We start from the raw sequence: 24,390 nt of genomic DNA, 5'->3' as shown, positions 1-24,390 counted from the left end.
TCACAGGTGCTGAGCAACAGACAGTCGGCGCATGCATAGGGTCTGATGTGGGAGTGGTTGGTGGTTCCAGATCCTTCTAGTGTCCAAAAAGAATTTTAAAAGTAAAGGGTTAATATGGTTACATTGTCAGTAATAATAGTTGGTGACTTCAATACCTCACTTTCAGTAATAGATAGAAAAACTACAGAAGATCATCAAGGAAATAGAGGACTTGAAAAGCCCTATAAACCAATCGCACACACTAGACATGAGCAAAACGTTCTACCCGACAAGAGCAGAATAAGCATTCTTCTAAAAAGCACATGGAATATTCTCCAGTATAGAACATATATTTGGTCCTAAGTCTCAAATTTAAGAAGATTGAAATCATACAAAGTATGTTCTCTGGACACAATGGAATAAAGTTAGAAATCAAGATCAGAGGGAAAAGTGGAAAATTAACAAGCACATAGAAATTAAACAACACACTCTTAACCAATGGGTCAAAGAAGAAATCCACAAGGGAAGTTAAAAAGTATCTTGAATGAATAAAAATGAAAACACAACATGCCCAAATTTATAGGATCCAGCAGAAGCAGTGCTAAGAGGAAAATTTATAGCTGTAAACACATAAGTTAAAGAAGAACAATCTTGAATCAATAACCTAACTTTATACCTTAAGGAACTAGAAAAATAAGAGCAAACTAAACCCAACACCAGTAGAAAACAGGAAACAATAAAGATTAGAATGGAGATAAATGAAACAGAAAATAGAAAAACAATAGAGAAAATCAATAAAACCAAAAATTGGATCTTTGCAAAGATCAACAAAATTGGCAAACCTTTACTTAGAATAGCCAAGTGAAAAAAATAAGGCTCAAATTATTCACCAAGAAAGAAAGTGCAGGCTGAGTGCAATAGCTCACACCTGTAATCCCAGCACTTCAGAAAGCAGAGGCAGAAGGATCACTTGAGGCCAGGAGATTGAGACCAGCCTGGGTAACACAGTGAGACTTTTTTCTAAAAGAAAAAAAAAATTTTTTTTAATTAGCTGGGTATGGTGGTGCATGCCTGTAGTCTTAGCTAATTGGGTGGCTGAGGTGGGAGGATCACTCATCCAAGAGTTCAAGGTTACATTGAGCTATGATTGCACCACTGCACTCCAGCCTGGGCAACACAGAAAAACCTTATCTCAAAAAACAAACAAAAACAAAAACGAAAAAATGAAATGGAAACCAGAAAGAAAGAAAATGGAGACATCACATTGGTCATAGAGAAATACAAAGGTTTAGAAAGAAATACCATGAATAATTATATCTGAACAATTCAGACAACGTAGATGAAAAGGGACAATTTTAGAAACACACAATCTACCAAAACTGACTTAAGGAGAAAGATAACATTTTAATAGATGTGTAACAAATAAAGAGATTAAAATATTAATTATTTTTTTAAATTCCACAAAGAAAAGCCCAGGACCAGATGGCTTCCCTGGTGAATTCAACCAAAAGCTTGAAGAACTAACACCAAGCCTTCACAAACTCTTCCAAAAAATAGAACAGGAAGAAATATTTTTCAACTCATTCTATGAGGCTAGAATTACTCTGATACCAAAGAGAAAAAGACATTACAAGAAAATAAAGTTACAAAGCAATATCCTTATAAATATAGATGTAGAAATCCTCAGTAAAGTATTAGCAAATCAAATTAAGCAGCATATTAAAAGGATTATACACCTTGACCAGGTAGGATTTATCCCAGGAGTACAAATGCGGTTCAACATAGAAAAATCAATTGGCCGGGCGCAATGGCTCACGCCTGTAATCCCAGCACTTTGGGAGGCCGAGACGGGCAGATCACGAGGTCAGGAGATCGAGACCATCCTGGCTAACATGGTGAAACCCCATCTCTACTAAAAATACAAAAAAAAAATTAGCTGGGCGTGGTGGCTGGCGCCTGTAGTCCCAGCTACTGGGGAGGCTGAGGCAGGAGAATAGCCTGAACCCGGGAGGTGGAGCTTGCAGTGAGCTGAGATGGCGCCACTGCACTCCAGCCTGGGCGACAGAGCAAGACTCTGTCTCAAAAAAAAAAAAAAAAAAAAAGCTTTTCTTGAGGGACGTGCTAGGCTCTACAGCCACAAACATCATGGAGGAAGCTGTCTGCCCATTAGAAGCCCAGAGCCTAGAGCAAATCCTCACCCTCATTGGAGCTAGATGGGAACACAAAACTATCTGATAACTAAGATGCAATTTTACATCTCTTACCTTGTTTAATCCTCACAACCACCCTGGTGAGTAGCATTATTATCCCCATTTTGTAGATGAAGAAAAAAATTCTTCAAGGGGAAGGAATCCTCAGAGTAGCATATGAATGAGAGGCAGAACCGGAGTCAGGACCTATATCTTGTCTTTTCCTCCCTAAAACTAGAGAAGTACCCACAACCAGGCAATGTTTTTGGTGCAGAGGAAGCAGTAGTGAACAAAATAGACAAAAATCTCTACCTTTAGTGCTCACATGGTTGTGGAGAAAGACAAACAATAAGCACAGTAGAGAAGTAAAAATTAGAATGTTTTGCTACAAAGTCCATACAATTATTATTCAGCCATAGGAAGGGATGAAGTACTTTGATATGCTACAACATGGAATGAACCTTGACAACATTATGCTAAATGAAAGAAGCCAGTCATAAAAGGCCACATATTTCATTATTCCATTTGAATGAAATCTCCAGAATAGGCAGATACTTCCTGTCCACAGAGGTAGAAAGTAGATGAATGGTAACCAGGGGCTAGGGGAAGAGGGAAAATGGGGAGTCACTCTTTATTGGGTACAGAGTTTCTTTTTGGGGTGATGAAAATGATCTAGAATTAGATAACTGTGATGGTGACAAAACTTGTTAATATACTAAAAACCACTGAATTGGTTTTAAACCAATTGAATTTGAAAGTATACTTTGAAAGGGTGGATATTATGGTATAGGAATTATATATCATAATGAAAATAAGATTACATTGTTCAAAAGCATATGGAAGCAGCTACAAAAATATGAAACATAAATTGTGACTCTTTATATAAAAGTGTAGAAATTGAACATTTATCTCGAGATATAAAACAAAAACGAAGAAAGCTAAAAGCCCTTCCATTTGGCCATCTTGGAGTAAGACCTACCGCAGTCCAGCGCCTTTTACTCAGCCCCACAGCCTAGCCTATTCTTTGGATGAAACCCTGAAGCTTCCACTCCTGTTTGAGTGTTGGGTGTAAAGTTATGAGTGACCATATTGGGGGAACGGAGGAAAACTCCCCATAAAAGTATATCCTGGGAGCCTGAGGAGAGACTTTGACCCAGGTATCAGAATGTGATATGCATTCTTGTCCCTATCTCCTTGTCCACATATACGGCTTGGAAGATGGCCATGTATTGTATCATGTGATTTCCAACCAATGAGCTGATTGGTTTCTTCAACAAGAGCCCAGGTAGAGATTGGTGTCTAGAAGAGCCCATCAGATTCTAGAGAACCAGGTCTTTGGCAGTGGAAACTCCCCTAAGAAGATGTCATAGGGTCCTCAGGATCAGACACAGAGAGAAGGAGACATTGGGACAGAGAGAAGAGCCAAGAAAAAAAACGTGCCTTGCAGTCTGTGAGGAACAGGGTGGCCCCTGGTGGCCTCTAGCCCAGGTTCTGGATAAAGCTCCTCCAAGTTTAAGGCACATTTGGATCACCTGAGGATCTTATGAAAATACAGACTCTGTCTGATTCAGTAGGTCTGGGTTTAGGGGTGGGAGCCTGGTAGTATATTTCTAACAAGCTCCCAGGCAAGGCTGCTGCTGCTGCTGATCTAATGAGCACAGTTTGAGGCTGGACAGAGTGGCTCACACCCGTAATCCCAATACTTTGGGAGGACAAGGCAGGAGGGTCTCTTGAGGCTAGAACTTTGAGACCAGCCTGGGCAACATAGCAGGACCTGGTCTCTAAAAAACAAGAGAGAAGAAGAAAAAGGAAAAAGAAGACCTCAACTAGAGTAGGAAGCAGCTAGGCCACATAGCTCTTTAACGGAGAAAAGAGGTTTTTCTTGAGTAAATTTGAGTGTAACCATGTTCCTTGTCAATGACGGTAACTTTAAATGTCAAGAATGTGAGGGAGGCCAGGGGCGGTGGATCACGTCTTTGTAATCCCAGCACTTTGGGAGGCTGAGGTGGGAGGATCACTTGAGCCCAGGAATTTGAGGCCACCCTGGGAAACAAAGTGCAAACTCGTTTCTACCAAGTCAAAAAATCAGCCAAGCATGGTGACATGCTCTGGTGGTCTGAGTTACATGGGAGGCTGAGGCAGAAGGATTGTTTGAGCCCAGGTCGAGGCTGCCGTAAGCTAAGTTTGCACCACGGCACTCACTCCAGCCTGGGTAACAGCAGGACCCCTGTCTCAGGAAACAAACAAACAAATAAACAAGAATGTGAGAGACCACGGGGAAGGTGTGGCCCTGGGGTAGGGGCTGGGAGACGGGAGAACAGCTGTTAGTGGCCACATGACTGCCCAGAGCAGACAGTGCCCTGTCCACCCTCATGAGCTCTTCGGACTCCTTGGACAGGACTGGCTACACATGAAAATGTGGGGACCCTTATTTTTAAATTGTTAAGAATGTCAAGATGGCAACAGCAAAGCTTTAAACCAAGTGCATGGCCCTTCTGCGTTGTAGGCCCACGAGGCAGGCAGACTGGTATTCACATCCTTGTATAGCCCCCTCCCCTTGAGTGTGGCTGGGGTCTGTGCTCTATTGCTTGGAAGCAAGGCTTATCCTTAAGCCTCATTTTCAGGGAAGTGGGTTTGAGAGCTATTATCCCACATCCTTGCTTGGTGCCCTGTGAATAAATCTTTTCTCCTGTGCAAAACTCGTATCATGTTGATTAATTTACTATGAGATGCCAGGCATTGTTGGAAACCTCCAGGTAGGCCTCACAGGGCCTCAGCCATCTGGGGGAGGCATTAGCTGGACTGTAATAAATGCGACTGGGGAGGGACAGTTCATTCCTTCATGAGGTGTGGGGCTGGCAGCCCCGCAGGCAGCCATCTACCCTTCCTCTCTGGCCTCCATCCTGGGCACTGGGCCAGTCACTGGGCAAGGAGGCTGCTGCTCCGCCTTTCTCCTCTTCCCTTTTACTGGGAAATATACCTGCAGCCTAGATTCCCAGAAAGGGGTGGTGAGGGTGCAGACACGCCACTGATTGACCCAAAGTTCTCCGGAACCAACGGATGAGTGAAGAGGGCGTGGCCGGACTCAGGGCTCCTGGTGTGGTGCACCGCTGCAGGCTCGAGACCCAGCAGTTCCTGCCCAACCCTCACCTAGCCCCAGCCGTTGCTGCCTGCCGCCCCCCACCAGCCATTCCTGCCCACAGTTCCTGTTCCTGGGCCTGTCCCCGGGGCTTGTCCCCAGGACCCGTTCCCTAGGTTTAGGTCTGCCCTTCCATGCCCCACCCCATTGCCCCTGCCATGGGTCTGGAGCTGTACCTGGACCTGCTGTCCCAGCCCTGCCATGCAGTCTACATCTTCACCAAGAAGAACGGCATCTCCTTCAGGCTTCCCACAGTGGAGCTGACTAAAGGTGGTCTGGGCATCTGGGCCCAGGGGATATTGGCTCCGGATCCCCGCCTGTCCACACTGCTTTGCAGTCGGGCCAGGAATGCAGACTAATATGAAGACTCAGACTCTCCAATGTGGAAACTATTGCATAATTTTCTATTTTATTATTTTTACTTTTTGGAGACAGGATCTAACTCTATCACTCAGGCTGGAGTGCAGTGTCACAATCATGGCTCACTGCAGCCTCGACCTTCCAGGCTCAAGCGATCCTCCCGCCTCAGACCCTCAAGTAGCTGGGACTACAGCTGCCTACCAATATGCCTGGCCAATTTTTTATCATTATTATTATTATTATTATTGAGAGGAGGTCTTGCTGTGTTTCCCAGGCTGGCCTAGAACTCCTGGGCTCAAGCTATCCTCTTGCCTTGGCCTCCCAAAGTGTTGAGATGACAGGCATGAGATGCCGTGCCCCACTGGTTGTCTATTTTAATCGAGACTTTATCTTTGTTTTGTGAATACAAAACATTCTTCAAAATATAGGTTAAGAGAGGGCAGAGCAGGTGCAGAAGGAGGGTAGGGAAATGGAGAGGGGCCAGAATCTCTTCATTGCATGTGCTTGGAAAAAACTATGAAACTGCCTCTTTGTTTCCTAAGTAAAATAGTCCCTGTCTACCCCTGCCTGTGTCTCTTCCACTTTTTTATTATTTATTTATTTATTTATTTTATTTTTTTTTACAGTGTCTCACTCTGTAGCCCAGGCTAGAGGGCAGTGGCATGATCTCGGCTCACTGCAGCCTTGACCTCTCAGGTTCAAGCCATCCTCCCAACTTACTGCTCCCAAGTAGAGTAGTTGGGACTACAGGCACGCCACCGCGCCCAGCTACTTTTTTTTTTTTTTTTTTTGGTATGTGTAGACACGTGATTTTGCCATGTAGACCAGGCTGGTCTTGAACTCCTGAGCTCAAGTGATCTGCTTGCCTCAGCCTTCTAAGGTGTTGGGATTACAGACATGCACCACCGTGTCTGGCCCTGAGTCTCTTCCACTTTTATGCATTTCTTGGCATTCTTCTGCCTTTTCTTTTTCCTGCATCTGACTTGCTCTATCCCATTGGGGTTCTCACCCAGCTGAAGGGGCTACTCCTAGAGGCTAGAGGCGGAAGGGCCCTGTGGCAGGGCAGTGGGGGAGGCCAGCACCCTCACCCTGAGCTCCAGTGTTTGCTGGTCTGGCTGGCATAGAGAGATGCAGCTGGAGCAGAATTCAGTGGAGGAGGCAGGGATATAACTGGGCAGTAGGACAGAGAGCAGCGTCAGAGCCCCCTGGGCAGGCCAGAAGGAGGCCCCTGCTCAGCTGACTCTTCCCAACTGCTACCCTTGGTACAACCAGCGTGAGCCACCTGCTGCAGAACAGGGGCTGGACACGGAGGCAGTTTGTGGAGGGAGAATGGGCAGAGGTGTGCATGTCCATTCAGTAGAAGGGCAAAGAGGCCCACATGTAGGCCTATGATCAGACTGGAGCCTGGCTCGACTGAGGCCCTCCGATCCAAACACATTAACCAGTCACCTAATGCGGCCTCCAGCACTGGCCTGGAGTGCTAAAGTGAGTCAGACCTGGGAACCCCCAGTGGGGAGGCAGCCTTGAGAGTTTCGCATAGGAAAGGAAGAAGAGCTGAGCCACTGGAGGCTGAGTGGCTGAACGGGGCAGGGATTCCCAGCAAGAATGAGGTTGGTCTGAGGGTTGGGAACGTGTCTGGCTGGGGCTCTGGGGTATTGACAAGTCACCCAGCCTGGTCAGAAGGGCCTAAGTCACCAGCTGGGATAGGAAGCTGAATCAGAGGGGGCAAGCCTAGAGCTCAGGGAGGAGGCTGGACGGGTCTGACCTATGGATGGAACTGACTGGGGGTGGGGTGTGAATTACAGCTCCAGGGAATTGTCCTTGACCCATGTTTCAAGGAGCTGGACACAGGAAAGGCGGACCTCTGATGGGGTCAGGGTCTGTGATCCAGTGACTAGCAGACAGGCCTCCTCTTCCCTGATGCCTCCCAGACAGGGGCCTCAGAAAGCTGGTGCTGGGATTTTGGGGTGTGGGTGGGCAGGGACCTCAGAGAACTCAGGGTTCTCCCCACTCACCTCTCTGATCTCGCCTGCAGGCCAGCAGCACAGCGTTGCTTTTGCCCAGGTGAACCCTCTGAGGAAGGTGCCGGGCCTTGAAGGATGGGGACTTCACCTTGGCTGAGAGGTTACCGGTCCCTGGGCTGCTGCCAGGCCTTGTGGGGCCAGTCAGTCATCTGTCTGTTCACTGTTGATGGCTTGGATCATGGACTGTGGGCCCTGCACCAGCCCCAGGGTGAAGAATGGGCTGAGGCAGGCAGAGGTGCCCAGTGTTGAGAGGGGCTATAGAAGTCCCTTCCTGCATTGTACAAATGAGGAAACTGAGGCTGGAGGAGGGGAGGGACTTGCAGAAGGCCAAAGGGCCCAGTCTGCTCCAGGCCTCCTCACCACCAGCCCAGCCCTCTGAAGGAAGGAGAGTGCTAAGTTTCGAGGAGCGGCTCTACCAGGCATCTTAGTGCTACCATTTTGCCCACAAACCCTGTGGGGCAAGTACTGTTTCCCTGGAGAGTCGAGGGACCACTCAGCGAGCTTCAGTGGCTATTTGCTAAACACCCACCAGGGCCAGACCCCATTTCAGCCCTGGGACTTGAGCAGCGAACGTGTCTACGCCCTTCCCCTCATGGGATCACATTCCATTAATACAAGGGGGAGCTGACAGTAACCCATGTAAACATGTAACATATCAGATGTGGATGGATGCCATGGAAAAAATACACAGGGTAAGAGTGGGGGCATGTGTCGTTGAGTAGGATATTGAGGGAAGACTCCCTGGAGGAGGTGGCATCTGAGCAGAGAGCTGTAGGAAAGCACAAGGCATGAGGGGAAGGGTGTTCTGGCTGGAGGGAAGAGTGAGGGCGAAGGCTCCAGGTGGGCCAATGCGGGTGCAGTGAGCAGAAAGAGCAGGAGGTCAGGACAGAGGGTAGCATGGGATACAGGGAAGGCTTTGGCTCTTACCACAGGTGGACTGAGTCGCCAGAGGGTTTTGAGCAGGGGAGAACTGTGATCTGACTTACGTCGTAAAGGATCCCCTGGCAGGGGTGAGACAGCTACTGCAGTCATCCAGCCCGCAGCGCTGGAGCCCCAGACCAAGGTGGTGGTGGTGGTGCAGGGTTGGGGGGCGGGGTGGTGGTCGGTTCTGATTTTTCTTGAAACTCTAACTGCAGGGTTTGCTGAAGGGTCGGAGGTGGGCGGGAAAAATGAAAACCAAAAATGGCTTCCAGGTTGGTGGCTGCATGGTGGCGTCCTTTACCGAGGCCATGCAGTGCCTCCGTGGTGCAGCTGGATTCACATTCAGAGCCTGGGATCACTGGAGGGTCCGACACCCACAGAGGCACGATGAGCTCTGGGGGTCAGAATGCACAACGCTTCACCATAGGTGGACAGGGGATGGGACAGGGTGGGAAGCAATGCTGCCATGTCACCTGGAAGGCTCTCTCCTGCTGGCCTTGCTCCTGGCCCTGTCCATGCTTTGGATATGTTGGGGAGATACCCAACTTGCTCTCATTCTTCAGACTCACACTGGGTGCCCCTTCCTCCTGGAAGCCTTCCCTGATCCCCTGCTGAAGTTCACAACATTTTGTTTCTTACTTCCTGCCCTTAGTTCAGATGATAGTCTGGCCCCGTGGAGGGCTGTGTGACCCTGGGCAGTTACCTAACCTCTCTGAGCCTCACGTTTCTCCTCTGCATCATAGGGATGGTGCAAATGCCCCAGAAAATGCCTGAAGAGTGATCAGGGCATGTCTTCTGCCCCTGCCATGTCCCCTCAGTGTGGCTATCTTGCTGCATATGAGCTGCATGTACAAAGCGCCTGACCACTGGTATCCCCAGGACCTGCAGGTCCGCGCCCGCGCACATGAGTACCTGTCATGGCAGCACACGGCTCTGCAGAGTAGCTGCTGCTGGGCAATGTGGCAGAAGGCGAGCCATGGAGGGCAGGGACACCTCCCAGGATGCCCAAGGGATGGTGCTTTCACTTTACAAAATCCTGTTTAGACCTGAGACGAAATCCTGGAATGCCAGAGACTGCCTAATTCACTCAACTTGTTTCATAGAAGGGAAACCAAGGACCAGAGCCAAAGAATGATTCCCCTAAAGTGCCTTAATTCCAGAGCTATGAGCAGTTAATCCTATGCTCTTTTGCATACTCTAGGTTGCCTGGGAATCTTGCCTTAGGGGTAGAAAACAAACAAACCCTCACTTTGCTAGACACATAATTCCTAGATGGAGAAGTATTAAGTGAAAAAAGTCAAACTAGGAAGAAGTGAGGAGACATTTCAAAAAATGTTCGTCTGATATCTGGGTATGAAAGGACTTTCTAAGCCTCAGAACAGTGGGAGAGCTCAACAGAGAAAAAACCAATACACGCTAGCTGCGGTGCTCATGCCTGTAATCCCAGCACATTGGGAGGCGGGGGGGGGGGTGGATCACCTGAGGTTGGGAGTTCAAGACCAGCTGACCAACATGGAGAAACCCCATCTCTACTAAAACTACAAAATTAGTCGGGTGTGGTGGCGCCAGTATGCCTGTAATCCCAGCTACTCAGGAGGCTGAGTCAGGAGAATTGCTTAAACCCGGGAGGCGGAGATTACAGTGAGCTGAGATCACGCTATTGTACTCCAGCCTGGACAACAAGAGCAAAACTCTGTCTCAAAAACAAAACAAAACAAACAAACAAAAAAACATATACAGGGACATCTTGTGTAAGAAAAAATTGATTAAACATAAAACAAGCAAAAAACTGGGAGGGATCTTGGTAAAAGATAGGTCAGAAGGAAGTAATGTTCTTTAGGATGCTCTTAGAAACCTGTAAGACAGGCCTGGCGTGGTGGCTCACCCTTGTAATCCCAGCATTTTGGGAGGCCAAGGTGTGCAGATCACTTGAGGTCGGGAGTTTGAGACCAGTCCCGGGCAACACGGTGAAACCCCATCTATATTAAAAATACAAAAATTAGTCAGGTATGGTAGCACACTCAGGAGGCTGAGACAGGAGAATCACTTGAACCTGGAAGGTGGAGGTTGCAGTGAGCTGAGACCATACCACTGCACTCAAGCTCCAGTCAGAGCGAGACTGTCTCAGAAACAAACAAACAAACAAACAAACAAACAAAAATAAGAGAAACCCATCAGACAAAGAGACAGGGAAAAAATGAGTCATAGTTCACTGTAGCCTAGATCTCCTGGGCTCAAGCAACCCTCCTGCCTCAGCCGCACAGGTAGCTAGAACTACAAGCGCACACCACAACACCAGGATTCCTTTTTTTTTCTGTAGAAAATAAAGAAGGGAATCTTGCTATGTTGCCTAGCCTGGTCTTGTACTCCTGGACTCAAGCAATCCTCCCTTCTTGGCCTCCCAAGTGCTGAGATTACAGGTGTCAGCCACTCTGCCTGACCACAATTTCAATCATATTTAAAATGTACAATTCAAGTGATTTTGCCACACTAATCACAGACTTGTGTTTAAGCCACACCAACAGATTTCCATGTTTTAAATAACATATTTTGCCACCCCCTGGTGAACAGTGGCTCACCATCGGCACAAGAGGCTACACAGGCAGCTGTCAGTGGGGACTAGGCGGGGACAGGGAATGTTGTGAACCCAAGGGTCCCTGCCCAGCCCCACTTGCGCCCTCACATGTAACCACATCTCCTGACTGCCCCAAGAGAAGCGTAGATTTTCATACTGAACATAAAATTGCCTGACTTCGAAATGGTGGCAAATCATTCAAAAAAAATTTAAACTTCCGTTGCATTGTTTATTAGGGTCGAACTTGGGGAAGACCCCTATAGGAGTGTGTGTGCGTGTCTGTGCGTTAGGGGTGTTCAGACCTTTAACAGAGCTAGGAACCAGGCGACCACAGCGCGGAAAGCTTAAGGGAAATCCACCCGGTGCCAGGCAAGAGGGTCGGGGAAGCGACAGGGTGTAGCCACCACGCGGTTAAAGACTGGTAGTCAGTGGGGCTACACATAGGATTGGGGCGATGGGACTTTTGGAAAACAGAGCCGGCACTCGTGACTTTTGTTTGCGGAAGCGGGATGTACTCTAGGCAGCCAATCGGGAAGCGCTGAGTCTCTGTCCAGCCAATGAGAAGCCAGGTTGCTGTGGTGCCTCGCCCCTCCTCCCTGGTCCGCGAGCCTCGGGTACCCAGAGCTGTTTCTCCCCCAGAGCTGTTTTTCTTTCTCTGCCTGCTATACCCTTCCTAGAGCTGGACAGGAATTTGCCCAACAACCGAGTGCCCGCAGGGCTGGAGAAACGACTCTGCGCCGCCGCTACCTCTATCCCGGGCAAACCTGCCGACGTGAGCGTGGGCCAGGCAGCACAGGGCGAGGGGAGGTTGGTGGGCCAGGGGTCCAGCCCTGTCCCTGCTCCGCCTCCCCTACAGCGACCCCGACCCTTTTCCCCATGGACCACTCCCCCCTCCTTTCCGCACGCCAAGTTCTGACTTTCTGTGCTCCAGGATCCCGCGGCTCTCCCTCCGCAGGTCTTTCCCTTATCGCCCTCCCCAGTCATGAGCCGGACGTGACCTTCAGGGGCCTCGACCTGTACTGGGATCCCTGTCCCCACGAACACTGCGCGTTTCGGCTTTCCCGCGCTTGGGTCGGGTCCCCTAGAGGTAGCCCTGCCGGCCCCAGCTTCAGGTAAAACTTTTCATGTCCCCTTCAGCGCGTGAAGGTGACAGTGCGTACAGGCCTGGCCGTGGCGCTGAGCGGGTCCACCGAGCCCTGCGCGCAGCCGTCCGTCTCCTCCATCTGCGTAGTGCTGAGGACAACCGCAGCCACAGCGCCCACTTCTTTGAGTTTCTCACCAAGGAGCTAGCCCTGGGCCAGGACTGGTGCGTAGGGTAGTAGAGGATCCATTTGGGACTGCGGCAGACTGGAGCCAGTGATCCTGCCTCAGGGGGAAAAACCCATTTATTGCCCTGCCCAGTAAGAACACATCAGGGTCTGGGGCCCTGGGGCCCCCTGACCCCTCAGGTTCCTGATGGTAGGACTGTGCTCAGCGCCTCCTCGGCCTCGGCGCCCATTCTGGTGGCGCCTGAAGAGCCCTTCAGCCCGCCACGGCACTGTGGAAGCCCCTCTCTGGGCTAGCTGAGGCCGAAGCTGCCTCCCTCTGCTTGTGGGGAGGTGTGGAGGGAGAGGCGCGGGTGGGAATCGGGGCTGCGCTCGCTGGCCTGTGTGAATTCCGGTGGGCGCGGGATCGGCGGGCCCCGCACACCGCCGGCCCAGGGCAGTGAGGGGCTTAGCACCCGGGCCAGCAGCTGCGGAGATTGCACCGGGTCCCCCAGCAGTGCCGGCCCGCCGGCGCCGCACTCAAATTCTCGCGGGGGCCTTACCTGCTTCTGGGCAGGGCAGGGCTGGGGACCTGCAGCCCGCCATGTCTGAGCTCCCCACCTGCGGTAAGCTCCCGCGCTGCCTGAGCTTCCCGGAGGGGCGCCGTCCCCTCCTCCGTGGTGCCGGTCCCATGGCCAGCCCAAGGGCTGAGGAATGCAGGCGCCCCTCGGGACTGACTGGCGGCTCCACATGAGCCCTGGTGCAGGATCCACTGGGTGAAGCCAGCTGGGCTCCTGAACTGGATGGGGACTTGGGGAACTTTTATATCTAGCCAGAGGATTGTAAATACACCAATCAGCACTCTGTGTCTAGCTCAGGGTTTGTAAATACACCAATCAGCACTCTGTCTAGCTCAGGGTTTGTGAATACACCAATCAGCACTCTGTCTAGCTCAGGGTTTGTGAATACACCAATCAGCACTCTGTCTAACTCAGGGTTTGTAAATACACCAATCAGCACTCTGTGTCTAGCTCAGGGTTTGTGAATACACCAATTGGTACTCTGTATCTAGCTAACCTAGTGGAGACTTGGAGGACTAGCACTCTGTGACTCTCTGACTAGCTCAAGGATTGTAAACGCACCAATCAGCACTCTGTCAAAATGGACCAATCAGCTCTCTGTAAAATGGACCAATCAGCAGGATGTGGGTGGGGCCAGATAAAGGAATAAAAGCGGGCTGCCCGAGCCAGCCAGCTGCAACCTGTTTGGGTTCCCTTCTAAGCTGTGGAAGCTTTGTTTTTTGTTATAAATATTGTTGCTAATCACTTTTTGGGTCCACGCTGCCGTTATGAGCTGTAACACTCACCGCGAAGGTCTGCAGCTTCACTCCTGACGCCAGCGAGACCACAAGCCTACCGGGAAGAACCAACAACTCCAGACGCGCTGCCTTTTAGAGCTGTAACAGTCACCATGATAGGCCTACAGCTTCACTCCTGACGGGGAGACTACCAACCCACCAGAAGGAAGAAGCTCCAGACACATCTGAACGTCTGAAGGAACAAACTCTGGACATTACCATCTTTAAAAACTGAAACACTCATGACGACGGTTTGGGGCTTCATTCTTGAAGTCAGTGAGACCAAGAACCCACCCATTCCGGACACATTTTGGCGACCACAAAGGGACTATCAGCTATCGCCGAGCAGTGGGACATCAACTATCGCCAAGTGGTGAGAACCAACGGACCCCTTTTGCTTGCTATTCTGTCCTATTTTTCCTTAGAATCTGGGGGCTAAATACTGGGCACCTGTCGGCCAGTTAAAAGCAACTAGCGCAGCCACCGGACTCAAGATACGAGTGTCAGGCTTTCTGGGAAAGGGCTCTCTAACAACCCCCGAGTCTTCGGAGTTGGAAGGGTTGGTTTGCCTAGAAGCAGCTTCCGCTTTTCCTGTACTACTGGGCTGAGCCCAGGGTCGACTGAGAGGAAAGCCACGCGGCTCCGGGATCCCGACAAGTTGGTTGAGCCTGTGGCCCTGAGTGGAACTCTCAAAGGCCTGTCACCCAAGCGAGACTCGGCCATCTATTCTATCTACCCTAATCCTTGCCCCCCTGGGTCCTAATGCCTGCCAGACAAACCTCTTCTCGCCTCTCTTCTCTGAGGTTGGTCCTGCTTCTAAAAACCGCTCGCTGTGGTGCTTTTCTAGTTTCTCCTATAAGAATGACTTCTAGTGTGAACTCCAGGACTCTGTTACCTTCTTTAGGCACCTGGGCTCACCAATCAAAAAGACATAATTTTTGCCCAAATCCCTGTTTTGGGGGGACTATCTGGAATTTTAGGGTCCCTCAGAGTAACAGGCCTAACAAAAGCTATTCCTGAAGCTAGGATATGGGGAGTGTCAGCAATTGTATCCTTCCTATTCATGTAAGTGAGGACAAAAGGTGTCACTATTCCAACCCTGGAGATCCATTCCCTCCCTCAGGGTATGGCCCTCCACTTCATTTTTGGGGCTTAACATCTTTATAGAACAGGGGTAAAGTTCACTTATGGTACAGACATTAGTGGTGGTGGGGTCACCCTGTGCCCAGCCTTTGAGAAAACAGGTGGCTGAGGCACTATGCCCTTAGGGAGCCTGCAATTAGGAGGCGGCAGGTTGCCCTTCAGCCCACAAACTGATAGAGATGAGGGAGTGTACAGCGCACACACTGAGGCTACTGTGTTGTTGATGAGTGTCTGTCCTAGGTGGGTCATGCTGATGTGCAGCCACCATCTGACACCCGAGTGTCCCACTGCCCTGGTGGGAGTTGGGGGAAGATCATTACCGGGATGAGCAGCTTTGCAAAATGGGCTGAGGTGGGAGGATCACTTGAGCCTAGGAATTCAAGACCACCCTGGGAAACAAAGTGCGACCCCATCTCTACAAAGTCATAAAATTAGCCCAGCATGGTGGCATGCGCCTGTGATCCAAACTACATGGGAAGCTGAGGCAGGACTGTTTAGGCCCAGGAGGTTGAGGCTGCAGTAAGTTGAGTTTGCACCACTGCACTCTGCACTTGCTCCATGCTGGCTGCCTTTGGATTTCCTAATTGCATGGTTTTGCTTTCAGGAGACACTCCAATAAAATACATGAAATAAAGAGTAAAGTTAAACAGTCAGTCCCAGTGCTGTGTAGGCAGCAGTAAGTCCAGGAGAGCGACATCAGCTGCACTAACCATGCTGTGCATCATTGTTAAGCAGGGCCAGCAGGATCCTCAGGTCACCTGGCAGGAGGAGGGGCAGGGAAGGGTCTTGAGAAGTGACCTTGAGTTCCACTTAGTGCTCTTGGCAGAGGGAAGGGCTTGGGCTAGCGCTGGAGGCATGAAGATGGGGTGTGTTCAGGGCTCTCCAGCTGTCCAGGCATGGGAAGGGGACGCTGTTGCAAAGGTTGAGGCGACACTGGGAACTGTAGCAAGGTGAAGACTGGCTTTTGGCCATGTGACTGAATTGCCTGTGTGTGGTACGTGTGTATGTGTGAATGTCGGTGACTGAACGTGAGTGAATTGTGTGACTGTTTACGTGTGGGTGTATATGTGTGTGATGCGAGTGAACTGTGTGTACATGGGTGTATATATGTGTGAATTTTAGTGAATTGTGTGTAAATGTGAGCAGTGTGAATTTGTGGGTATGTGTGAATGAGTGAATTGTGTGATTTTGTTGAATTGTGTGCATGTGTGTGGGGGGTGTGTAAGTGAACTGTGATAACTGAATGTCAGTGAATGGTTGATTGTGTATGTGGGTGCACGTGTGTGGGGGTTTGGTCTGTGTGAATTTGAGTTGTGTGACTTTGTTGGATGTGAATTGTGTGATTGGGTGTATATGTGTGTAAATGGTATGATTGTATATGTGGGTGTATGTGTGACTGTGATGAATCGTGACTAGATGTGGGTGGATGTGTGAATGTGTGGTTGTGTGTCCAACAGTTAAGTGTGCAGGTGGCACCGTTGCGACAGGAGAGAAGACACAGGAAACCTTATAGGCCTGCCATGTGTCCCCCCAGCCATCCTCCCGGCCTGGGGGCCCCTGGGCTGGAAAGGTTGTGAAAGCTGGTGCTACTGCCAGGAAGGGGCAATGGGGCGGCTGGGAGGAGGGTTGGAGTCTTGCCAAAGGGAGGGAGACAAGGCTTGCAACCCTATGGAGGAGAAGCAGACTGGGGACTCTGCTTTTGGAAAACCAGTGACCAACCCCCAAAGGGACACAGGCAAACCCTGCCTCCACTCTACAGAGGCCGGGAGAGGGGCGTGGCAGGCTGCCCAGCCAGGTGTGGAGGGAGTAGGTTTCAGGAGTACAGAAGCCTCAGGTCAGCAGTCTGCAGGAAGGGCCCCAGCTGGACCAACTGCTCACACCTTCCCACAGGCCTGCAGATGGGTGTGGAGAGCAGAGCCTCCAGGCTGAGGCTTCCACCCCCAGATCTGAGCAGTCTTAAACATACCGAACAGTAGCCCTGAAGATGGAAATCATCCCCCTCCAGGTTCCCTATGGGCTTATCCCCCAGCCCTGCTACCCATGGTGGCCCAAGATGCCCAGGAGGGATAACAGAAGGTAAGAAGTCATGTTTGAACGAGGAAGCTCTCATTTATTTCATATGAAGATGAAGAGGATTATGTGATCACAGGAATGTTGCATGTGGCATAATCCAAAGCTGGTTATCACTAGGCCCTCACTCTGCCAGGAGATCTCTCTGGAAGAAGCAGCCAGCTCACAGATGCCCCGGATGCCTCCGTGCCAATCATAAAAATGTCACGACCGTCCCTATCTTGCCAATCTGCCAGGACTCCAGGGGGAAAAAGCGGATAAGTATCCTTCAGGAGACAGAAAAAGATATCATCAGCTCCTTGACTAACACCACATCTTGCAAGACCCCTGCCAGGTACTCCCACTGTGGGTACTCAGGACAGCCTGCCGCAGTCCACCAGGCATTTTGCAAACCTGCTCATCCCAGTAATGATCTTTCCCCAACCCCCAGCAGGGCAGTGGGACACTCAGGTGTGGGATGGTGGCTGCACATCAGCATGACCCAACTAGGACAGATACACAATAAAGTAGCTTCGGCATCTGTGCCATATACTCTATCATCTCCATCAGTTTGTGGACTGAGGGGCACCCTGCCTCCTAATTGCAGGCTCCCTAAGGGCACAGTACCTCAGCCACCTGTTTTCTCAAAGGCTGAGCACAGGGTGACCACCCCAACCCCAGCCCCGCCAACCCCCACCACTAATGTCTGTGCCATAAGTGAACATGCTCCTCTCAGAGGTAACAGCAAGTTTCCAGTGAGGAGCACCAGAGCTTGGGATAGCCTGGCTTCAGGGGCAGAAGTATGAACAGCCTCAGTCTTCTTATAAACTTGGCATACCTCATGGGGATAGCATGCCTTGTCTGAGCAAAGGGAGAGTGGACAGGGATTGTAAGGATCAAATGGGATCATGAGTGTACAGTACCTGTGGAGTACCTAGCACATGGTAAGCATTTGTATAATACTTGTTAGAATAACAGTTTTCCCTCAGTATCTATGGGAGATTTGTTCTAGGATCCCCAGAGGAAACCAAAATCTACATTTGTTCAAAATGGTGTATTTGCATATAACCTACACACACATCCTCTCACTTTAAATTTCTGGGTTACTTAATAATACCTAATATAATGTACATACTACGTAAATCGTATTTAGGGAATAATGACAAGGAAAAAAGTCTATACATACTTTCAGTATAGATGCAATTACAAATTTTTTCCTCTGATATTTCAATCCATCAAACAACAGATGATAATTCAGTGATTAGCATCTGTTGCGGAACCAACAGATGCGGAACCCAGTGATACAGGGGGCTGACTGTATGATTCCTCTGTAGCTTGAGGGAGGACCCAGCAGGATCAGCCATTCCTCATTGGCCTTCATGGACTAACAAAGGCTCCATTTCAGAAGGTCTTTTTTTCTGAGACACGGTCTCACTGCCACCCAGGCTGGGGCGCAATAGCACAATCAGCTCACTGCGGCCTCAACCACCTGGGCTGAAGCCATCCTCCCACCGTAGCTTGCCAACTGAGACTACAGGTGCACACCACCATGTCTGGTTAATTTTTAAAATTGTTTTGGGGGATGGCATCTCACTATGTTACCCAGACTGGTCTCCAACTCCTGGGTCAAGTGAACCTCCCGCCTTGGTCTCCCAAAGTGCTGGGACTACAGGCATGAGCCACCGTGCCTGGACAGTGTCCTTTCAAGCTTCTCATGCCCTTATTTCCTCATAGGCATGGATGTGGCTCAAGATCATCTTTTACCCAACAAGAAACTTTAACTCGGTCACAGAACGCCAGGTTTGGGTTGTAGAGGCTTCTTGTGGGGGAGGGAGGTCATTTCCCTTGTTTTCACAGAAGAGGAGGTTGCCAAGTGGAGATGGTTCATTTCCAAGTTTGGGGTCCCCGAGCTATGCAGGACCCAGAAAGCAGATGTCTAAACATCCAGGCCAATGCTCTTTCACTACTCTGTGAGCCTCCCCTGAACCTCACCTGGAACCTGGTTGGGACAAAGGTCCAAAAGATAGCTTCAGAACATACCCAGAATTCCTTCTGACCAGGCTGGAAAAGTTCTAGAAAATCACACTTCAGCCAAGGCGTCTGTACCCTGCCAGATGCCAAGGCAGGTACAGCACACAGACAATCCCACATGACCCTTGCACTGCCCCTGGGAGTGCTGAAAGAGAGCCTTCCCGGTTCACAGACTTACGCACTGAGGAGCAGAGCCAGAAATTCATTCAATCCTGCTCACAGTTTGAAGATGGTCCTACCAGGAACCTGAGGGGTCAGGGGGCCCCAGGGCCCCATACCCTGATGTGTCCTTACTGGGCAGGGCAAGAAATGGGTTTTTCCCCTTGAGGCAGGATCACTGGCTCCAGTCTGCCGCAGTCCCAAATGGATCCCCGAGTACCCCTACGTACCGGTCCTGGCCCAGGGCTAGCTCCTTGGTGAGAAACTCAAAGAAGTGGGCGCTGTGGCTGCGGTTGTCCTCGGCGGTGCCAACTACCCCGATGGAGGAGACGGACAGCTGCGCGCAGGGCTCGGTGGACCCGCTCAGCGCCATAGTCAGGCCTGGCCGCACCGTCACGTTCACACGCTGAGGGGGACATGAAAAGTTTTACCCGAAACTGAGGCCGGCCGGGCTACCTCTGGGGACCCGACCCGAGCGCGCGAAATTGGAAACGCGCCGGTGTTCGCGGGGACAGGAATGGACCTGAGGATCATGTCCAGGTCATGACTGGGGAGGGCAATAAGGGCAAGACGTGCGGAGGGGGAGCCGCGGGATCGTGGAGCACGGAAAGTCGGAGCTTGGTGTGGAGAAAGGAGGGAGTGGTCCCTGGGGGAAAGATTTGGGGTCACTGTCGGGGAGGCAGAGCAGGGACTGGGCCGGACCCCTGGCCCACCAACCTCCCCTCGCCCAGTGCTGCCCGGCGCACGCTCACGTCCGCAGGCTTGCCCAGGATGGAGGCAGCGGCGGCGCAGAGTCGTTTCTCCAGCCCCGCGGGCACTCGGTTGGCGGGCAAATTCGTGTCCAGCTCTACGAACGGCATGGCGGGCAGAGGAAGGAAAACTGCTCCAGGGAAAAAAAAGCGGGGGGTACCCAAGGCTCGGGGACCAGGGAGGAGGGGCGAGGCGCCACAGCAATCTGACTTCTCATTGGCTGGACAGAGACAGCGCTCCCCGATTGGCTGCGTAGGGTACATCCCGCTTCTGCAAACAGAAGTCACCTGTGCCGGCTCTGATTTCCGGAAGTCTCGTCGCCCCTGCTCTAGGTATAGCCCCACCCACTACAAGTCTTTAACGTTGTAGTGGTCCTACCCTGTCTCTCCCCCAACCCTCTTGTCTGGCGCCAGGTGGATTTCCCTCAAGTTTTCCGCGCTGTGGTCGCCTGGTTCCTAGTACTGAGGTCTCAACACTCCCAACACACACAGACACACACACTTATAGGGGTTTTCCCCAGGCTCGACCCTAATAACCAATGCAACGGGAGCTTAAAATTTTTTTGAGGCCGGGCGCGGTGGCTCACACCTGTAATCCCAGCACTTTGGGAGGTCGAGGTGGGCGGATCATGAGGTCAGGAGATGGAGACCATCTTGGCTAACACGGTGAAACCCCATCTCTACTAAAAATACAAAAAAGTAGCCGGGCGTGGTGGCGGTCGCCTGTAGTCCCAGCTACTTGGGAGGCTGAGGCAGGAGAATGGCGGTGAACCCGGGAGGCGGAGCTTGCAGTCAGTGGAGATCGCGCCACTGCACTCCAGCCTGGGCGACAGAGCGAGACTCCGCCTAAAAAAAAAAAAATTTTTTTTTTTGAATGATTTGCCACCATTTCGAAGTTAGGCAATTTCATGTTAAAGTATGAAAATCTGCGCTTGGGCAGTCAGGAGATGTGGTTACACGTGCAGGTGCGGGTAGGGCTGGCCAGGGCCCTTGGGCTCACGACATTCCCTGTCCCCACCATTCCATGTCCCCATTGACATCTGCCTGTGTAGCCTCTTGTGCCGGTGGTGAGCCACTGTCCACCAGGGGTGGCAAAATATGTTATTTAAAACATGGAAAGGCCGGGCGCGGTAGCTCACGCCTGTAATCCCAGCACTTTGCGAGGTCGAGGCGGGCAGATCACCTGAGGTCAGGAGTTCGACACCAGCCTGGCCCACATGGCGAAACCCCGTCTCTACTAAAGATACAAAAAGTAGCCAGGCATGGTGGCAGGGGCTGTAATCCCAACTACTCGGGAGGCTGAGGCAGGAGAATCGCTTGAACCGGGGAGGCAGAGGTTGCAGTGAGCCAAGATCATGCCATTGCACTCCAGCCTGGGCAACAGCAACACTCCATCTCAAAAAAACAAAAACAAAAAAACATGGAACTCTGTTGGTGTGGCTTAAACAGGAGTCTGTAGTCAGTGTGGTAAAATCACTTGGATTGTACATTTCAAATATGATTGTAGTTGTGGCCAAGCAAGGTGGCTCACACCTGTAATCTCCGCACTTTGGGAGGCTAAGAAGGGAGGATTGCCTGAGCCCAGGAGTTCAAGATCAGGCTAGGCAACATAGCAAGATTCTCTTATTTTCTACAAAAAAAAATCTGGATGCTGTGGTGTATGCCTGCAGCCCTAGCTACTTGGGTGGCTGAGTGAGCTATGACTGCCACTGCACTCCACCTTCGATGACAGAGTGAGACCCAGGCTCCCCCCCTCCCCCGCAAAAAAGAAAAAATGTGTAGGTTTATATGTACAATTTCAGCTATATGTATAAAATTATAAGTGTGCATACTCAAAGGAGCCTCCACTGAAAGGCCGACAGAGTCTCTGTCATGATCTTGTCCTATTAGCAGTTTATTAGATGACTCAGATATCAGAAGGTCTGAGACACATGACAGGTAAATATGACAGTCCTAAGGGGGAGAGGGCAGGGACAGGTGGCAAGTCTGGGACCAGGTGTGGGGCATGGACAAGCCAGTGGTCAGGGAGTGGGGTGTAGAGAAGACTGTGGTCAAGGTGATGAGGAGGCATGAGAGAGGACCAGGAAATCGCCAGGGACTTCCCTTCCTGCAAGGAGGTCCACGAACCAGCCCTGCACCCCACTTGTGGGACACATCGCCCTACAGTGAGGAGAGAGACCTAGGAGACCAAGGCTGATCCTGATTCAGACATCTTTTCACCAGGTCACCCCTCATCTATGATACATGCTCAGTCCAGGGGTATCCCCCGCAAGGAAACCCTGGGGCTGAGGTGCCCAGAGAGGTCATCTGACCTGAACTGGGGTTGGGGAGGTCAGGGAAGTCTCCTTGGAGAAGAGACGGTGCCAAATGCCAAAAGACCAGGAAGGGCACCAGGCAAAGATGAGGGAACAGCATGAGCAGAAGCCAAGGTGGGAGCCCAGAGACGGGTATAAAAATGTGCAGGCAGAAGGGGCCACCTGGAGGAGTGGGAACAAGGCCTTGAATGCAAAGTTCAATGACTTGTACTTTAGCCTCTGGGCAGTGAAGAACCATAGAAAGTTCCACACAGAAGGACAGGGTCAAATAAGTGTTGGCCAAAGCTGTTTTCAGAGGTCGCATGGAAGCTAGAAAGGAATGGGGTAGGAGACAAAAGGAATGCAGGCATGATACCTGGAGGAACTGTGGACCAGAGCCTGTGCAGGTATGTCTTCTTTACAACCAAGGAGACAGACGGCTCCATGTCTTGATTCTACTAACACAGCATCACCTCAGTGGCTCAGCAAGTCCGGGACACGCACTCACAGTAAGAAAAGCTGCATTAAGGGCTTCAGATTCTCTTTAACAGCAGGTTCTACTGGAGGCAGGTCTTTGGCCTTCAGGACAGCTGCGAGGGCCTCCTGGAAGAGGTCCTCCCCGACTGCAGTCTCCACACATTGGGCGCCATGCTGCCATTGTGGGTCTGCTTTCAAAGACTCAGCAGCCAGCGCTGATGGGCTAGGGGAAAACAGAGTCAGCGGAGAGGCTGGGCATAGCCAGGCGTAAGGCAGCATGACCTGCTTTAGGGGTTCTCTGATTGGATTTTCCCTCCTCCACCATGTGTGTGATGGACTGGGGTGTCCCCCTCCCTAGGGACACTTGGAAGCCTCTTAATATATCTGCGGCGAGGGTTTGTAAAGCCCCATTTTATAGATGAGGATACTGAGGCTCAGAAGGAAAAGTGACTCACACAGGGTCCCACATCCAGAAAAGACAACCTGAGCTGGGATGTCAGTTCCCTTCCCGGATACCCCACTGCCCAGCAGGCACCCTACCCCATGGCACTCACATGCATCAGCTCCATGATTGCCACCAAGTCAGCCACAGAGATATGGGACCCAGTAAGGAAGGCCTGGTCCCACAGGAACTTGTCCTCAAGCAGCTGCAGGCACCCGTCCAGCTCAGCCAAAGTGGCTGCCAACACCTCAGATGGCACTGACTCGCCCAGGAACACAGGGATTATTATCTGGTGGGCCAACAGGCAGACAGAGGGTTCTGGGTCTGCCCAAAGCCCATCCTGGTTCCCACCCTCATCCTATCATCACCAGTCCTTTGGATTTCTGCTCACTTCTTTCCACTAATGGCCACTAGTAGCCCTCATCTCCTACTCAAACAGGGACAGCCTCCCCTTCTCCCTGGGTCATCACACAAGGCAACTGGTGGGATCCTTCTGTAATCTCAATCTGCCCATACCCTCCCTTGCATAAAGTCTTCCATGGCTCCCCACTGCCCTCATGAAAACGGCCTCAACACAAAGTCAGCCTTCTCCAGTGCAGTAGCCATCCCCTCCCCACTTCTCACCTCCTACTACCCCCCACTTATCAAATGGGAATGTGTATATGAATCCCCCCTGGAATCTGGTTAAAGTTTATGCTCCCAATCAGTAAAGTCAGAGTGGAGCCTGAGCCTCCGTATTTCCAACAAGCTCCCTGGTGATGCTGATACTCCTGGTCCATGGACCACACTTCGGGTAGGAAAAGTCTACACTTACTCTACTCAACTTCTCTCCATTCTGTCCTCAAACACACCATGCTCCCTTCCCCACCAGCTGGAGGGGGCTCTGCTCCCAGGCCTCAACACAGACACAGTTAAGGTGTGAAAACCTCCTTATTACCCAAGGGATCCTCCAGAGAGGCAGTCCCTTACTTTCAGCAGGGCACGATTCTACCTATTTCATTCTCACACAGGGTGCCACCCCTGTGCTGGGCACTGCGAAGTGCTCTGTACATATTAATTGGGGGTACTCATTTCCAAAACATGTACACATTTGATAAAAACAGTGTGCATGTTGTGTTGATGTGTGCTTGCTTGATTATTACTGAAGTTAAACATGTTTTCATCTATGTATTGACCATTTCTCTCTGTCCTTCAATGAAACATCTGCTGATTTCCTTTGCTCATTTTTTTCCTCTCTTTGTCTGATGAGTTTCTCTTC

At 50.9% G+C, this 24,390-nt stretch overlaps 1 protein-coding gene and 1 pseudogene across 2 annotated transcripts; one reads left to right on the top strand and one right to left on the bottom strand.

Moving 5' to 3' along the window:
* The first annotated feature begins 5,465 nt into the window (after positions 1-5,465).
* On the top strand, positions 5,466-10,064 carry LOC139358943 (glutathione S-transferase theta-3-like; annotated as a pseudogene).
* Positions 10,065-17,015: 6,951 nt separating this feature from the next.
* Positions 17,016-20,102, bottom strand: LOC105497403 (D-dopachrome tautomerase). Of its 2 annotated transcripts, none has more exons than XM_071080161.1 (3): positions 19,917-20,102; positions 19,401-19,576; positions 17,016-17,267 (listed from the first exon to the last, which is right to left on the bottom strand). In XM_071080161.1, exons 1-3 carry the CDS (start codon positions 20,028-20,030, stop codon positions 17,195-17,197), a joined length of 363 nt encoding a protein of 120 aa, XP_070936262.1. In that variant the 5' UTR covers positions 20,031-20,102; the 3' UTR covers positions 17,016-17,194. The 2 variants fall into 2 exon arrangements, with proteins under 2 accessions (XP_070936262.1, XP_011766760.2); XM_011768458.2 differs by having other exon boundaries at positions 19,923-20,096.
* Between the last annotated feature and the right edge of the window lie 4,288 nt (positions 20,103-24,390).

This window comes from Macaca nemestrina, chromosome 15 (genome assembly GCF_043159975.1).
Source record: "Macaca nemestrina isolate mMacNem1 chromosome 15, mMacNem.hap1, whole genome shotgun sequence".
In the NCBI taxonomy this organism is placed as follows: domain Eukaryota; kingdom Metazoa; phylum Chordata; class Mammalia; order Primates; family Cercopithecidae; genus Macaca; species Macaca nemestrina.
The sequence above is the reverse complement of the archived record's forward strand: the minus strand, read 5'-3'. Positions and strand labels throughout refer to the sequence as shown.

Bases quoted from the DNA above. Each gene is read 5' to 3' on its own strand.
- LOC105497403 (XM_071080161.1), bottom strand. From the start codon at position 20,030: ATGCCGTTCGTAGAGCTGGACACGAATTTGCCCGCCAACCGAGTGCCC. The intron at 19,577-19,916 runs GTGCGCCGGGCA...TGTCCCCCTCAG, and splicing joins GCAAGCCTGCGGACGTGAGC to CGTGTGAACGTGACGGTGCG. The intron at 17,268-19,400 runs GTACGTAGGGGT...TGTCTCCTGAAG, and splicing joins CTAGCCCTGGGCCAGGACCG to GATACTTATCCGCTTTTTCC.